Genomic DNA, 17,988 nt, shown 5'->3' on the forward strand with positions numbered 1-17,988 from the left:
ATTATTATTATTATTATTATTATTATTATTATTATTATATATTTTTTAAATCAGAGGCACCCATGTGGAAAATCAAATCAAATATAGTTTTAAATCAAAGTAGATTTTTACCTGCAAAACTCATCTTCATCAGCATATTTAACCACCAGAGAGTGAGCACCTTCCATAGAAGGAGTGAAGGGCACTGAGTAAGTCCCGTCTTCATTATCTGTCACCTCAACACGCTCCATCTTGCCTGGTTGAATCATATGCATATGATATACATATCAACTACATGAGCGCTATCATTCAAATACAAACACATACCAAGTTACACTGTAGAACGATTCTTACCATTTGGTGTAATTACTGCCACAGACTCTGGAGCCTCTCCAGTCTTGCTACAGTCAATATTGAAGGTCTGAGGAACTTTGGCACAAACTCCTGACTCCAGTCCTGGACCAGAGACCTTCAGCTTGTTGGCATCGTTGGTGGGTAGAACTTGGAAGTTCATGCAACTGAAATACAATATTTTCCAATGGTTTCACAAAGTTTCACATTATAGATAGGGTGGAAGAAATGTGACACTCTTAATAATACAAATCATATTAAGTTTGAAAGACTTAAACATCATAATGTCATTTTATAAATGCCTTTTTGGCATTTTGTAATTGAGATAGGGTCACACCTTTCCAATCTATCATTCTGTATTGAAGGTAACATCTTTCTAAGCTGTTAGAATATAGCATTATTAGAACAGAGCATTATTAGAATATAGCATTATTAGAGTCTTAAGGCGAGCACAGAAAGACTCAGAAGGAGCTTCTATCCCCAGGCCATCAGGCTGCTCAACGAACAATAAACACTATGCAGCAACCATCAAATGCACACAGCACACACATCCACACGCACACACTCACTTTAAACGGGCAACTCACTGCAGCACCCACTTTACACACTTTAGAACACCTAAACACACTTTACACTTTATATTTATTGGTAAAGGATTTGCACTACAACTCGCACACCTTACTGTAAATTGTACCTAAATTGTACCTCATCCCATTTCTGCTCTGCACTATATAGTATTGTATATTAGTACATTGCATAGTATATTGTATATTGTATGGTAACTCAGTTACTTCTATTCTGCATCGAACATTGTACATATGTCTATACTGAACACTGTGACCTCTATTTTTACTTCTATTTTACATGCTATACTATTTTATTTCATACTATCTTGTCTAACACAGTCTCTGGAGCGAAACAGTAAGAAGCATTTTGTATAAAAGTATTCTGTACTTCTGTATGACAACTATTAAAGAAACTTGAAACTTGAACTTGAACATAGCATTATTAGAATATAGCATTATTAGAATATTAGAACATAGCATTATTAGAACATAGCATTATTAGAACATAACATTATTAGCAGTGATGCCAGTAACTAGTTACTAAGTAACTAGTTACTCTTATCTGATAACTTTTTTCGGTAAATAGTAATCTAACTTGTTACTTTTTACCAGCCAGTAATCTGATTACAGTTACTTTTCCAAGTGGCTGTGCGTTACTATTTAGTTACTATCTCATAATGCTGATGATAAGAGAGCCAGGGGTACAGTCAGCTAGACCGGAGATGGGACGTGCGCTCGCGCACGCACTCACACAGCCACACACACATGAGAATAACAAACTATAATACCATGTTTTATATTACACAACGGTTTTACAATTACATTTTTATCATTGTTGTCATTCTTATGTTGTGGCAGCAGCAGGGGGGACGGCGACGACTTCGTAACCTAGTTACCTTCAAAGTAACTAAGTTACTTTGATAATCAAGTAATCAGTAAAGTAACTAGATTACTTTTTAAAGGAGTAATCAGTAATCAGATTATTTTTACAAGTAATCTGTGGCATCACTGATTATTAGAATATAGCATTATTAGAACAGAGCATAGAACAGAGCATTATTAGAATATAGCATTTTTAGAACAGAGCATTATTAGAATATAGCATTATTAGAACATAGCATTATTAGAACATAGCATTATTAGAACATAGCATTATTAGAACATATCATTATTAGAATATAGCATTATTAAAACAGCATTATTAATTATTATTATTATTATTATTATTATTATTATTATTATTATTATTATTATTATTATTATTATTATTATTATTATTATTATTATTATTATTATTATTATTATTATTATTATTATTATTATTATTATTATTATTATTATTATTATTATTATTATTATTATTATTATTATTATTATTATTATTATTATTATTATTATTATTATTATTATTATTATTATTATTATTATTATAATATTATTATATTATTATTATTATTAATGACATCTCCTTAGCAAATGACCTCAATACCTTCTATGCGAGGTTTGATGCTGGTAATAACAACACCAGCTCACAAGCCTCGGCAATGGGGGGGGGGGGTCGGCTGCTGATGGAGGCGCAGTGTTCAGGGTAACAGAGCATGAGGTGAGGCGGACCTTTAAAAAAGTGAATATCAGGAAGGCAGCAGGTCCAGACGGCATCCCCGGCCGCGTCCTAAAAGTCTGTGCCGACCAACTGGCCCCAGTATTCACTGACATATTTAACCTGTCCTTAGAACAGGCTGTCATCCCCACCTGCCTGAAGAAGTCCACTATTATCCCTGTACCCAAAAAATCCAAGCCTGCTTGCCTCAACGACTACCGCCCTGTAGCTCTCACCTCCATAGCCATGAAGTGCTTTGAGAAGCTAGTAAAGGGCTACATCTGCTCCTCCCTCCCCATCAACATGGACCCCCTGCAATTTGCATACCGCCCCAACAGGTCCACGGAGGACGCCATATCCCATGTGCTGCACACAGCAGCATCACACCTGGACAAGAGGCAGGGGAACTATGTGAGAATGCTATTCATCGACTACAGCTCGGCATTCAATACCATAGTCCCCTCCATACTCATAGCCAAGCTCAGGGACCTGGGCTTGGGCTATGACCTCTGCCAGTGGGTCTTGGACTTCCTGACTGGCAGACCCCAGGTGGTGAGAGCAGGCAACTGCACCTCCTCATCCATCACCCTCAACATAGGGGCCCCCCAGGGCTGTGTTCTGAGTCCCCTCCTCTACTCCCTGTACACACACGACTGTGTGGCTCAGCGGAGTAGCAATACAATCGTCAAATTTGCTGACGACACAGTGGTGGTGGGCCTGATCTCTGCCAACGACGAGAGGGCCTACCTGGAAGAGGTCAAGGTCCTGGCGGGATGGTGCCAGGAAAACAGCCTCTCCCTGAACGTCAGCAAAACAAAGGAGATGATTGTGGACTTCAGGAGGTCGGGGGTCAAGGACTACAGCCCCCTCAGCATCGACGGGGCACCGGTTGAGAGAGTCAACAGCTTTAAGTACCTCGGAGCCTACATATCCGAGGACTTGACATGGACCACACACATTAACAATGTTGTGAAGAAGGCACGACAACGCCTCTACTTCCTCAGGCGCCTAAGGAAGTTCCAAGTCAGCCAGAAGATCCTTAAGAACTTCTACTCATGTACAATAGAGAGCATCTTGACCGGCAACATCACCTCCTGGTTTGGGAATAGCACTGCACAAGACCAAAGCAGACTACAAAGAGTGACACGTTCAGCCGAACGCACAATTGGAGGGGGGCTCCCCACCCTCCAGAACATTTACTACAAGCGTTGCAAGGGCAAGGCTAAGAGAATCATTAAAGACTCCAGTCACCCGAACAACTGCCTCTTTGAACTGCTGCGGTCAGGCAAGCGATACAGGAGTCTCAAGGCGAGCACAGAAAGACTCAGAAGAAGCTTCTATCCCCAGGCCATCAGGCTGCTAAACGAACAATGAATGAACACTACACAACAACAACCACCAAACGCACATAGCACACACATCCACACGCACACACTCACTTTAAACAAACACACTGTAGCACCCACTCCACACACTTATAGCACACACCCACTTTAAACAAACACACTGTAGCACCCACTCCCCACACTTTATATTTATGGATGAAGGATTGCACTACAACTCGTACACCTTACTGTAAATTGTACCAAAAATTGTACCTCATCCCATTTCTGCTTTGCACTAGATAGTACTGTACATTAGTACACTGCATAGTATTGTGTATTGTATATTATATGGTAACTCAGAACATTGTACATATGTCTATACCGAACACTGTGACCTCATTTTCTTCTTCTAAATTCATGCTATATTATGTTATTATGTTATTTGATACTATCTTGTCTAGCACAGTCTCTGGAGCGTAACAGTAAGAAGCATTTTGTATGAAAGTATTCTGTACTTCTGTATGACAACTATTAAAGAACTTGAACTAGAACATAGCATTATTAGAACATATCATTATTAGAATATAGCATTATTAGAACATAGCATTATTAGAACATGGCATTATTAGAACATAGCATTATTAGAACATAGCATTATTAGAACATAGCATTATTAGAATATAGCATTATTAGAAGAACACAGTATTATTAGAACATAGCATTATTAGAATATAATAGCATTATTAGAACATAGCATAATTAGAACATAGCATTATTAGAACATTATTGTAAAATTCTTCCCTTCTCTTTATTATTTCTCTCTTCCAGCACTACGTGAACCTACCTGGAGAGCTCATCCTCATCAGCATATTTCACTAGCAGAGAGTGGGCACCATCCATGGAAGGTGAGTAGAACACAGAGTATGTCCCATCGCCATTGTCAGTTATATCAGCAAGATCGATTGTACCTGTTAATATTCAACAGAAAAATATCATATATACTATACAGCTATATCATATTTGAACAAAATATCATTATTTACTCATAGATTTAAAAGTGACTTACCACTGGGGGTCATAACAGCCACAGACTCTGGAGTTCCTCCAGTCTTACTACGTCCAATAGTGAAGGTCTGAGGGGTTTGGGCACAGACTCTTGATTCCAGTCCTGGCCGTGATGCTTCCTGTCGACAGAGATCATCTGGAAACACCTGGAACTGGTAGGGGCTGAAACAGACACCAGATCAAGCTGTTCTAAAGATAAATATGTGGGGGAAAAAAACCAAACACTTAAAATATTATTAGAAATCGAAATAGGAATTTACCTGCGAAACCCTTCTTCTTCAGGATATTTAACCACCAGAGAGTGAGCACCTTCAGTCGAGGGAGTGAAGGCCACTGAGTAAGTCCTGTCTCCATTGTCTGTCACCTCCACAAGTTCCATCTTGCCTGATAAAAAATCAATAAAACAACGTCAGAACTATAATTAAAATATAAATACTTATCAAATCACATTTGTTAAATTTAGTCTCACCATCTGCTGTCATAACAGCCACAGACTCTGGGGCCTCTCCAGTCTTGCTACAGTCAATACTGAAGGTCTGAGGAACTTTGGCACAAACTCCTGACTCCAGTCCTGGACCAGAGACGTCTAGCTTGTTAGCATCGTTGATGGGCAGAACTTGGAAGTTGGAGAGACTGAAATGCAATTAAATTTTTTTAATGACTATTGCAGCATTGACCAATTAAAATATGTATTTCTCAATTCAGGTTGTGCATGCTCCCTACTTGCTGAACTCCTCTTCATCAGGATATTTGACCACCAGAGAGTGAGCACCTTCCATAGAAGGAGTGAAGGCCACTGAGTAAGTCCCGTCTCCATTGTCTGTAACTTTGACAAGCTCCATCTTGCCTGGTTGAACAATAATGAGAGACAAAAACAATACAACTAATTTAGAGTCTATGAAATATTTCACATGATATATGGAACCATTTAAAATAATCCTACCATTTGGTGTCATAACAGCCACAGACTCTGGAGCCTCTCCAGTCTTGCTACAGTCAATGGTGAAGGTCTGAGGAACTTTGGCACAAAGTCCTGCCTCCAGTCCTGGACCAGAGACCTTCAGCTTGTTGTCATCGTTGGTGGGTAGAACGCTGAAGTCAGAGAGACTGGAACACAAGAACAATTCATCAAATACATCAAGCAGCTGTGCTACAATATCTTCTTTCCAACCAAAATAGCAGAATGCTGCCCAAATCAGCATCAGTTTTACCGTCTAAAGTCCTCTTCATCTGTGTATTTCACCATGAGAGAGTGAGCGCCATCCAAACAAGGAGAGTAGGCAACAGAATATGTCCCATCTCTGTTCTCAGTCACCTCCAAAAGCTCCATCTTACCTAAATAATGATAACATACTTTACATTTGATAAATGGTAACAACTAGGATATTAAAGTATATATTCAGGTGGCATTGCCAGAAACAAAATGAACAATTTATGTTTTTCCAACTAAGTACTTACCGCTGGGTGTCATAATGGCAACAGACTTTGGAGCCTCTCCAGTCTTACTACAGTCAACAGTGATGGTCTGAGGGACTTGAGCACAGACTCCTGATTCCAGTCCTGGAACTGATACGTTCACCTTTCTACTGGAATCATTTGGTAACACTTGAAACTGGCAAGGGCTGCAATAAACATTAAAAGACTAATTTGAGTATGGGTCACAAGTAAATTATTATAATAAAAACCTAATGAACTATAGAATAATTTTTCTGAAATATTAAATTAGTATTTACCTTGAATATTCATCTTCATCAGGATATTTGACCACCAGAGAGTGAGCACCTTCCATAGAAGGAGTGAAGGCCACTGAGTAAGTCCCGTCTCCATTGTCTGTAACTTTGACAAGTTCAATTTTACCTGAATCGTTGAAATAATGAAGGAGATTAATACAAACAAACTAGCCATAAAAGAACAGAAGATATTCATAATGTTGTGATAAATTAATTATATTCTCACCACTGGGTGTCATAACAGCCACAGACTCTGGAGCCTCTCCAGTCTTGCTACAGTCAATACTGAAGGTCTGAGGAACTTTGGCACAAAGTCCTGCCTCCAGTCCTGGACCAGAGACCTTCAGCTGGCTGGCATCATTGGTGGGTAGAACTTGGAAGTTGTAGGGACTGTTTGATATGAATGAATAAACAAATTAATGAGTGAATGAATAAATGAATTCATTAATGAATTAATGAGCAAGTAATTAAATAGATGAATAAATAGGTAGGCCTGAATGAGTACCCAAATTAATATAAACAAGCTACCTTTGCAGCCTTTGCAAACTATGCACCAAAGTTATGGAACACACTACCTATAGCACATTAGGGAAGCTAGATCTCTTAATATTTTCAAAAATGTACCTCTTCACCATAGCCTTTTAATACAATCTGCTGTTGATTGTACTGTATCACTATTTTACTCTGTCCATTCTATTTTATTGCACTTCTATTTTACTTAACTTTTTATTGCACTGCACTGTTGCATAATTTTACTGTCTATTCTATTCTACTATTTTATTGCACTGCACTATTTTACTCTGTCTATTACTTTTTATTACAGGTTCAAAACTGTCAGGTATTAAACTGTGTGGGTATCAAACATGAAAGACTGTCAGGCTTTAAAACTGTGTAGGACCCAGGCCTAGAAGGGAAGACTGTCAGGTTTTAAACTGTGGATACCAAACAGAGAAGGTAAAGATGACTTTAACCTGTTAAACAGTAATCCAGAACTATTTTATTGCACTGTAAAACAAAAAAACTGTGATTTTATATGTCTGCACTTTATGTGCCAATTTCATGTCTATTCTATTCTACTACAGTATTGCACTGCACTGAATCAAACCATGAACAAGGTTTAGGCCTGTTGGGATGGTAGATCCTAATGATGAATTATTTAGGATCTAAATAAATAAATATTTACGCAAATATTTAGGCGTGCACCTGGACGATAAGCTGGCCTGGGCTGCTAATGCGGAAGCGCTTTACAAGAAAGGACAGAGCAGGCTGTTCTTCCTTAGGAGGCTCAGGTCTTTTAATGTGTGTGGGGAAATGTTGTTTATGTTTTATCAGGCAGTGGTGTCAAGTGTGCTCCTCTACGCCGCTGTCTGTTGGGGTGGTAATACCACGGCCAGGGATACCAGACGGCTGGATAAGCTGGTCAAGAAGGCTGGCTCAGTGGTAGGGAGGAGACTGGACCCACTGGGGACCGTGGTGGAGAGCCGCACTCAGAGCAAGCTGCTGGCCATCATGGGCAATACCAACCACCCTCTCCACCACACCCTGGTGGGGCAGAGCAGCAGTCGTAGCGGGCGGCTCATCTCCCTGCACTCACGGACTGAGCGGCACAGGAGGTCCTTTGTCCCCACAGCCATCAGACTGTACAACAGCGTATTATAGTGCGGGGGACCTGACCTCTGACCCACACACACCTGTTTTTACCTGTTTTTACACCTGTCTTTACACCTGTTTTTACACCTGTTTTTTATACACCTGCTTTTATCTAATCACGCTCATATTTAATATTGATGGGTATGATTTAATTGAATTTTATCATGTACTTATTTTTAATTCATGATGCAGACATAACGTGCAATAACTGTATGGGAACGGTCAATGTCTGTATACTATGTGAGCTGCGAGATACCCTGAATTTCCCCAAGGGGATTAATAAAGTATCTATCTATCTATCTATCTATCTAATGTGAAAAACTGTGATTTTATATGTCTGCACCTTATGTGCTAATTTTATGCCTGTATTTTTTCTGTTGTGAAACATTTTGAGCTGCAATTTCTGTATGAAAGGTGCTATACAAATACAGTTGTATTATTATTATTACCATCAAATAAAATAAAGACATTAAAGGGATAGTTCAGATTTTTGGAACCCTAGCCATATTTCCTACTAACCAATGATGATGTTGATCGATATAGAGTCATTTATCAGCTCAAGCTGACTGAAGCTCACTGAAACGTACTCGGCAGTTACACACAGTGAGCTTCAGTCAGCTTGTACAGACAGGAGCTTGGCCCCATTGGAAGAAAGGGCTCACTAGAGATTACTATCATCATTGGTCAGTAGGAAAGAAGGCCAAGGTTCCAGAAATCTGAACTATCCCTTTAATTAGAAATTAAGCAGTTGTTTTCACATCCTCACCTGCAAAACTCATCTTCATCAGCATATTTGACCACCAGAGAGTGAGCACCTTCCATAGAAGGAGTGAAGGCCACTGAGTAAGTCCCATCTCCATTATCTGTCACCTCAACAAGCTCTGTCTTTCCTGTACATTTTCAAAGAGAAACCTGTTTTTGTCAAATTGTACAAATTCCTTTAACAACAGACTTGATACGATCATAAATATAAAATATAAATAATAATGCTCACCATTTGGTGTCATAACAGCCACAGACTCTGGAGCCTCTCCAGTCTTGCTACAGTCAATATTGAAGGTCTGAGGAACTTTGGCACAAAGTCCTGCCTCCAGACCTGGACCAGAGACCTTCAGCTTGTTGGTATCATTTGTAGGCAGAACTCTAAACTGAATTGGACTTTTACAATGTTAAATAAATGTTAGTATAACAATAAACGCTAAATAATCATACTCATAATCAGTGTCGTCATCATCATCAACGCTAATAATAACATCATCCACATTTATAGCATTTTCACACCTTGGAAATATCTAAGTATACCTGCAAAACTCATCTTCATCAGCATATTTGACCACCAGAGAGTGAGCACCTTCCATAGAAGGAGTGAAGGGCACTGAGTAAGTCCCGTCTCCATTATCTGTCACCTCAACAAGCTCCATTTTACCTAGTCAAAACAAAATACACAAATCCTCTTACCGAAAACAGGATCAGAGAAAATGTTTACAATGTAATAATGTTATTGGGCATATTGTGAGGTTTCTGTCCTTGCTCACTTACTCGCTCTGTTCCTTTAAACCACCTCGCTCTGTTTTCCATTTGTTTCTGTTAATCATTTCATTCCCCCATTCACACGCTTCTTCCCAGAGACGTCGTTGATTGGTTCTCTCCCGTCCACACGCTTTTCAATCACATCCCCCAGCTGTCACTGCTTGTCAATCAATCAATCCCGTATTATTTATACCCCGTTTCCCCACTCAAGTTTTGTTGGATCGTTTTGATATTTTCTGTTTGCATTCGCCGTTCCTGCTGCTGCTGTTGTTCCCTGTGCTTTACCTCCAGGATATCCAAGAAGCCTTCCTCTTGGACACCTTTTTCCCGTGGCGACGCGCTCGCTCCGCTGCTGTTCCAGCGCTCTTTACGCACAACGCCTGGGTGAGTTTTTAATGACTGTCTTTGATCAAGTTCCGTTTTCGTGTGTTTTTATAACACTGAAGATTACCACCTTTTTATCAGACAGTCACTCACCCAGCGGTTGCCTTTTTGATTGTTTCACTGGGATAATATTTTGACCTAACATCTCCCACTGTGTGTTTATCACACCGAAGATATTATCACATTGGATTGTATTTTGGACTTCGCTCTCAGTGTCTATTTTTGCACCGAAGATATTTTTCACTTGGGATTGTGTTTTGGAACATTGCTCACTGTGTGTGTTTACACGAAGATTAGTTCACTTGGATAACTTTTGTTTTTGGGTACAAGTCACCTCTCCTGTTCTCCTGCTCGTTCTACCTGCACCCTGTGTTGACTCGCTCCCTCTCTCTCTCTCTCGGTCCCGCATCACCTCGGAGATTCTGCCGAGAGAAGTCTGCAGAGCGGCTCTGACGTCAGCATCTGCTACCCCCTACTACCACCTCGGGAGAAGCTGCAGAGCAGCAGAACATTTTCATCCTGGCTTGAATTCCTGTCTTGTTTAGACTCTTCCTATTCTATGCTGTTTAATTAGTCTCAATAAACAAGCCCCTGTTTTTGGCAACTCTGAATCCTACTCTCTTGTGTCGTTGCGTTTGGGGTCGGTGTCAAACCATAACATTACGATCCAACCAAAATGACGACCCCAGCCGACACAGAGAGGGTCAGAACCGCACTTGCTAATCAAGTCGAGTTGACCAGGGATCACAGTCTCCAACTAGAGAGGGCTGCGGCTGCGGTGCAGGATCTCAGGGAACAGGTCCTGCCTATTCAGGGGTCAATGGCCGCTCTGGCGGGACAACAATCCGGTATTCTCGCTCAGCTTCACTCGCTGAGCGACACCGTTAATGCTTTACTTCCTTCACATCCTTCAGGAGCATTCACCGCAGCCCCAGCAGATCCCGCACCTCGGGAACCCCGTCTCTCCGTCCCACGGCTGTTCGACGGCAATCCCGAGGAGTGTGCCACATTCATCATGCAATGTGAGTTGGTTTTCCGTCATCAACCAAGCCGTTTTACTGCTCGAGGGTCCCAAGTGGCTTATATGACGAACTTGCTTTCAGGCCATGCTGCCCAGTGGGTCACTTCCTCCTGGGCAATGGATGCAGATTTTGTTTTCTCCTATCCAGACTTCGTGGCGGAGCTCCGCAGAGTGTTCCACCATCCAGCCCGAGGTCTGGACCCCGGAGCCCGGTTGGGGACTTTCCGACAGGGGAGCGGCAGGGTGACGGACTATGTCCTGGAGTTTCGACTGGCGGCGGTGGAGAGTGGATGGAACGACCCTGCACTTCGCCTAACCTTCTTGAGGGGGCTCAGTGACGCAGTCCGGGACCAGCTCGCTACCAGGGAGTTGCCCGACTCCCTCGAGGACCTGTTTAGCCTCGTCATCCGCATCGACGGACGCCTCCTGGAGAGAAGGCGCGAGTTACCCCCTGAGGTACCCCGGATTCCCCGGACGCATGACGTTACTCCTGGACGCCCTGTCCTCAACACTACTGGTGGTAGCAGGCCTCCCCGTTCGGTTCGCGAGGAGGAACCCATGCAGCTGGGACGCTCTCATCTGAGCCAGGCGGAGCGTGAGGCAAGGCTCAGGTCCGGTCTCTGCCTCTACTGCGGAGGTGCGGGACACAGAATCGCCGACTGCCCCACCCGGCCAAAAGATCAGGCTCGTTGAGACCCCGGGAGATCCTGGTGAGCCGTTTTTCCCATTCCCAGCGCCGCGCACCACCTGACCATCTGATGAGCGTCACCCTGGCCTGGGGGGACCAACGTGCCACGGTGGAGGCCCTCATCGACTCTGGGGCAGACGAGAATTTCCTCGACTTCGAGTTCGCTACCCGAGCCAACATTCCACTTGAGGACCTTGTGAGGCCCTTGGAGATCTTCTCGTTGGACCAACACCGCCTGGCCGACATCTCTCAACGCACCGGCCCAGTCGTGCTGACCATCGCTGGGAACCACGTCGAGAGAATCCAGTTCCTCATCACCCAATCCCCCCTTGTCCCGGTGGTCCTGGGTAGGCCCTGGCTCGCGCTGCACGAGCCCCACATCGCCTGGTCCTCCGGTACCATCAAGGGCTGGAGCTCCTCCTGTCACGCCCTGTGTCTGCAGGCGGCGTCCTGTCCCCCGCCCCGGAGGCCCGCTGGTGAGTTGCCTCCGGACCTCTCGTCCATACCTCCCGAGTACCACGACCTCTTGGAGGTTTTCAGTAAATCCAGGGCTCAGGCCCTTCCACCTCACCGCCCCTATGACTGCGCCATCGACCTCCGCCAAGGGGCTCCCCTTCCCGGCAGCCGCCTCTACAGTCTGACCGTTCCGGAGAAGAAGGCGATGGATCTCTACATCTCTGAGTCATTGGAAGCAGGACTCATTCGGCCTTCCTCCTCCCCGGTGGCGGCCGGTTTCTTCTTTGTTGGTAAGAAGGATGGGGACCTGCGACCCTGCATCGACTATCGTCAGCTCAACGAGATCACCATCAAGAACAAGTACCCTCTACCTCTCATGAGCTCCACCTTCGAGCCACTGACCCAGGCCTCGTTCTTCACCAAGCTGGACCTCCGGAGTGCCTACCATCTTGTCCGTATCCGTGAGGGCGATGAATGGAAGACCGCCTTCAAGACCCCCAGGGGCCACTACGAGTACCTAGTGATGCCGTTCGGCCTCACCAACGCCCCGGCGGTATTCCAGGCACTCATGAACGACGTCCTTCGTGACATGCTGGAGGTGTTCGTGGTGGTGTACCTGGACGACATTCTCATCTTCTCCAGGACCCTCGAGGAACACATCCAGCATGTCCGCCGTGTGCTGGAGCGCCTCCTCCACAATCGGCTCTTCGTCAAGGCGGAGAAGTGCTGTTTCCACTCCGACTCCGTCGACTACCTGGGCTTCATCGTTGAGAAGGGCTTGACCCGAGCGGATCCTCGCAAGATCCAAGCTGTGGAGGATTGGCCTGAACCCACCACTCGGAAGGAGTTACAGAGTTTCCTCGGGTTCGCCAACTTCTACCGAAGGTTCATCCGGAACTACAGTCAAGTGGCGGAGCCACTTACCAAGCTGACCTCCCCCGCGCTGCCGTTCGACTGGTCCCCAGCGGCATGCGCTGCGTTCCGCTCCCTCAAGAAGAGGTTCACTTCCGCCCCTATCCTGCTCCACCCTGACCCCAAGAGACAGTTCATTGTGGAGGTGGACGCCTCGGATACTGGCCTGGGCGCTGTCCTATCCCAACGTTCTCTTTCGGACCAGAAGGTGCATCCTTGCGCCTTCTACTCGCGTCGCTTCCTCCCTGCCGAGAGGAACTACGACACCGGCAATCGGGAGCTGCTGGCGGTCGTGGCTGCGTTGGAGGAGTGGCGTCATTGGCTAGAAGGTGCCGAGGAGCCTTTTACCATCTGGACGGACCACAAGAACCTGACGTTCATCCGCGCTTCCAGGCGCCTCAACGGTCGGCAGGCGAGATGGGCCAGTTTCCTCAGTCGGTTCGACTTCTCGCTGACCTTCCGCCCCGGTTCCCGCAACACGAAGGCCGACTCCCTGTCCCGGTTACACTCCAAGGGGGCTCCACCCTCTGAGGACCCTACTCCCATCCTCCCGGAGGCCAGAGTGGTTGGAGCCATCACCTTGGGCATCGAGGGTGTGGTTAGGCGTGCCCTACGCTTCCAGCGTGCTCCTAGCAACATCCCTATGCATCGTCTCTTCGTCCCCGACTCTGCCCGGTCCCGGGTACTGCTTTGGGGCCATACCAGCCGGTTCGCCTGCCACCCTGGCGTCCATCGCACGTTCTCCTTCCTGGCTCGTCGTTTCTGGTGGCCCACCATGCGGAACGACGTCAAGGAGTTCGTATTGGCCTGCGCGGTCTGTGCCCGCAGCAAGGCCTCTCACCAGGCACCCTCCGGGCTCTTGCAGCCACTTCCCGTTCCGAGCCGTCCGTGGTCACATGTGGCGCTGGACTTCGTCACAGGTCTGCCCTCCTCCCAGGGGAACACCTGCCTTCTGACCGTGGTGGATCGATTCAGCAAGGGGGTTCACCTCGTGGCCCTTTCCAAGCTTCCCTCGGCGGCCGAGACGGCGGACCTCCTGACTCACCACGCGTTCCGCCTTCATGGGTTTCCCCAGGACATCGTCTCTGACCGGGGGCCCCAGTTCACCTCCCAGGTATGGCGGGCCTTTTGCAAGGGATTGGGGGCAACGGTCAGTCTTTCCTCTGGTTATCATCCCCAGACTAACGGGCAGACGGAGAGGATGAACCAGAGCGTGGAGTCTGCTCTTCGGTGTGTGGCAGCCGAGAGACCGGCATCCTGGAGCCGTTTCCTTCCCTGGGTTGAATACTCCATCAATTCAATGGTCAGTTCCGCCACCGGCCTCTCACCCTTTGAGGTTTCCCTGGGCTACCAACCCCCTCTTTTCCCCGCACAGGAGGCGGAAGTGGCAGTTCCCTCCGTGCAGGTCCACCTCGACCGCTGCCGACGAGTTTGGGAGATCACCAGGACCGCGCTGCTCCGGACATCTGAGCGCGCCTGTCGTGGTGCCGACCGGCGCCGGGTTCCTGCGCCGACTTACCGCCCTGGGCAGAGGGTGTGGCTCTCCGCAAAGGACCTGCCGCTACGGTCCTCGGCCAAGAAACTCAACCCCCGTTTCGTCGGACCTTTCGAGGTCCTGAAGGTACTCAGTCCGGCGGCCCTGCGCCTGAAACTTCCTGCGTCCATGCACATCCACCCCGTGTTCCATGTCTCCCGGGTTAAGCCCGTCTCCCTCAGTCCCCTTATGCCTCCAGCTCCTGATCCTCCGCCTCCCGTGTTGGTGGATGGTCACCCCCAGTGGCAGGTCCGCCGGTTGATGGGCGTTCGTCGGCGGGGCCGGGGGTTCCAATACCTGGTAGACTGGGAGGGTTACGGTCCTGAGGAGCGTAGCTGGGTCTCCCGGCAGCTCATCGTGGATCCCAGCTTGATCACTGACTTCCATCGTGCCCATCCTGACGAGCCGGGTCGGCCTGGTCGCCGGGTGGCTCCCGTGGAGGAGGGGATACTGAGAGGTTTCTGTCCTTGCTCACTTACTCGCTCGGTTCCGTTAAACCACCTCGCTCTGTTTTCCATTTGTTTCTGTTAATCATTTCATTCCCCCATTCACACGCTTCTTCCCAGAGACGTCGTTGATTGGTTCTCTCCCGTCCACACGCTTTTCAATCACATCCCCCAGCTGTCACTGCTTGTCAATCAATCAATCCCGTATTATTTATACCCCGTTTCCCCACTCAAGTTTTGTTGGATCGTTTTGATATTTTCTGTTTGCATTCGCCGTTCCTGCTGCTGCTGTTGTTCCCTGTGCTTTACCTCCAGGATATCCAAGAAGCCTTCCTCTTGGACACCTTTTTCCCGTGGCGACGCGCTCGCTCCGCTGCTGTTCCAGCGCTCTTTACGCACAACGCCTGGGTGAGTTTTTAATGACTGTCTTTGATCAAGTTCCGTTTTCGTGTGTTTTTATAACACTGAAGATTACCACCTTTTTATCAGACAGTCACTCACCCAGCGGTTGCCTTTTTGATTGTTTCACTGGGATAATATTTTGACCTAACATCTCCCACTGTGTGTTTATCACACCGAAGATATTATCACATTGGATTGTATTTTGGACTTCGCTCTCAGTGTCTATTTTTGCACCGAAGATATTTTTCACTTGGGATTGTGTTTTGGAACATTGCTCACTGTGTGTGTTTACACGAAGATTAGTTCACTTGGATAACTTTTGTTTTTGGGTACAAGTCACCTCTCCTGTTCTCCTGCTCGTTCTACCTGCACCCTGTGTTGACTCGCTCCCTCTCTCTCTCTCTCGGTCCCGCATCACCTCGGAGATTCTGCCGAGAGAAGTCTGCAGAGAGGCTCTGACGTCAGCATCTGCTACCCCCTACTACCACCTCGGGAGAAGCTGCAGAGCAGCAGAACATTTTCATCCTTGCTTGAATTCCTGTCTTGTTTAGACTCTTCCTATTCTATGCTGTTTAATTAGTCTCAATAAACAAGCCCCTGTTTTTGGCAACTCTGAATCCTACTCTCTTGTGTCGTTGCGTTTGGGGTCGGTGTCAAACCATAACACATATTGATATGTATTATTGATATGTATTAGGGATGTCCGATATTATCGGCCTACCGATATTATCGTCCGATATTGGCATTCAAATGTAATATCGGAAATTATCGGTATCGGTTTAAAAAAATTATTAAAAAAAAATAATATATATATATATATATATATATATATTTTTTTTTTACATTTATTTAACCTTTATTTACCCAGGCAAGCAAGTAAGAACAAATTCTTATTTTATTTATTGTCAAAAGTATGCATAATGCAATGTTGTGTTAATTCCACGACAAGAGATATATGTTAATTACCTGAAATGATTCCGTTTTTTGGGGGGTGAAACCCCGCATATATCGGTATCGGTTGATATCGGTATCGGAAATTAAGAGTTGGACAATATCGGTATATCGGATATCGGTAAAAAAGCCAATATCGAACATCCCTAATATGTATTGTTAATATTGATATGTATTGTTAATATTGATATGTTCTCACCATCAGGCGTCATAACAGCCACAGACTCCGGAGCCTCTCCAGTCTGACTACTGTCAACAGTGAAGGTCTGAGGGATTTGAGCACAGACTCCTGACTCCAGTCCTGGTACTGATACTTTCACCTTGTTGGCATCTTTCCTTGGCAGCGTATTGAATGTAACTGGGCTGTGATATTGGAAGGATATGGAGGTTAACTTGATTCATGGATATTTAAAATATATTATTATATAATTAAAATATATTTTTAATTATTTATTTAAAAATGAATCACGCTTAAAATAATTACAATATCCACCACGGTACATTTTTTTTATTTTTATTTGATTAGTAGATAAGTATAGTAAATATAATTAGATAAGTATAGTTATAATATTGACATGTTACCTGGAAAATGCCTCTTCATCAGCATATTTTACCACCAGAGAATGATCCCCCTCCATAGTAGGAGAGTAGGCCACAGAGAACGTGCCATCACCGTTGTCCTTCACTTCAACAAGCTCTATCTTTCCTGTGTGAAATATGAAGAAAACGTAAACACAATCATTTGAGCTGAAATGAGGAAACACAAATAAGAACTTCATCTGGAAGGTAGTGACCCACCGTTTGGCATCATAACAGCCACAGACTCTGGAATATCCCCCGTTTCGCTACAGTCAATGGTGAAGGTCTGGGGAACTTTGGCAAAACCTCCTGAACCCAGTCCTGGACCGGAGATGATTTTGACGTCCTTTGCGTCGGAGATGTCCTTCACTGGTACTTTGAAGGGGCTTCCTGTTTTCGACGGGAGGAATCACAGTTGACTCGTCCGAACTTATTTGTTCCAAGTCGGTCAGATAAGCAAATATAATAATAATAATAATAATAATAATAATAATAATAATAATAATAATAATAATAATAATAATAATAATAATAATAATAATAATAATAATAATAATAATAATAATAATAATAATAATAATAATAATAATAATAATAATAATAATAATAATAATAATAATAATAATAATAATAATAATAATAATAATAATAATAATAATAATAATAATAAACTTTATTTGTATAGCACCCTTCATACAAGAATTGCAGCTCAAAGTGCTTCACAGCAGTAAAAAATTTAAATAAAGACAGGCATAAAATGAGCACAAAATTGGCATAAAATGAGCAAACATTTTTAAATAAAAGTGCAGAAACAAAATA

At 44.6% G+C, this 17,988-nt stretch overlaps 1 protein-coding gene across 1 annotated transcript in view; it reads right to left on the bottom strand.

Moving 5' to 3' along the window:
* LOC311244118 (filamin-B-like) overlaps positions 1-17,988 on the bottom strand; it is a gene marked incomplete at both ends in the record, with an annotated part of 61,582 nt that overhangs the window by 27,172 nt on the left and 16,422 nt on the right. Inside the window, 12 exons of the mRNA XM_084333529.1 lie at positions 112-235; positions 334-497; positions 4,666-4,789; positions 4,888-5,048; positions 5,147-5,270; positions 5,356-5,519; positions 5,610-5,733; positions 5,830-5,993; positions 6,620-6,743; positions 6,843-7,006; positions 17,173-17,296; positions 17,389-17,559. Coding sequence (XP_084189655.1) covers positions 112-235; positions 334-497; positions 4,666-4,789; positions 4,888-5,048; positions 5,147-5,270; positions 5,356-5,519; positions 5,610-5,733; positions 5,830-5,993; positions 6,620-6,743; positions 6,843-7,006; positions 17,173-17,296; positions 17,389-17,559 — 1,732 coding nt within the window. The remainder of the gene's footprint in view (positions 1-111; positions 236-333; positions 498-4,665; positions 4,790-4,887; positions 5,049-5,146; positions 5,271-5,355; positions 5,520-5,609; positions 5,734-5,829; positions 5,994-6,619; positions 6,744-6,842; positions 7,007-17,172; positions 17,297-17,388; positions 17,560-17,988) is intronic.

This window comes from Notolepis coatsorum (assembly GCF_963971535.1).
Source record: "Notolepis coatsorum genome assembly, chromosome: 17".
Lineage (NCBI taxonomy): Eukaryota > Metazoa > Chordata > Actinopteri > Aulopiformes > Paralepididae > Notolepis > Notolepis coatsorum.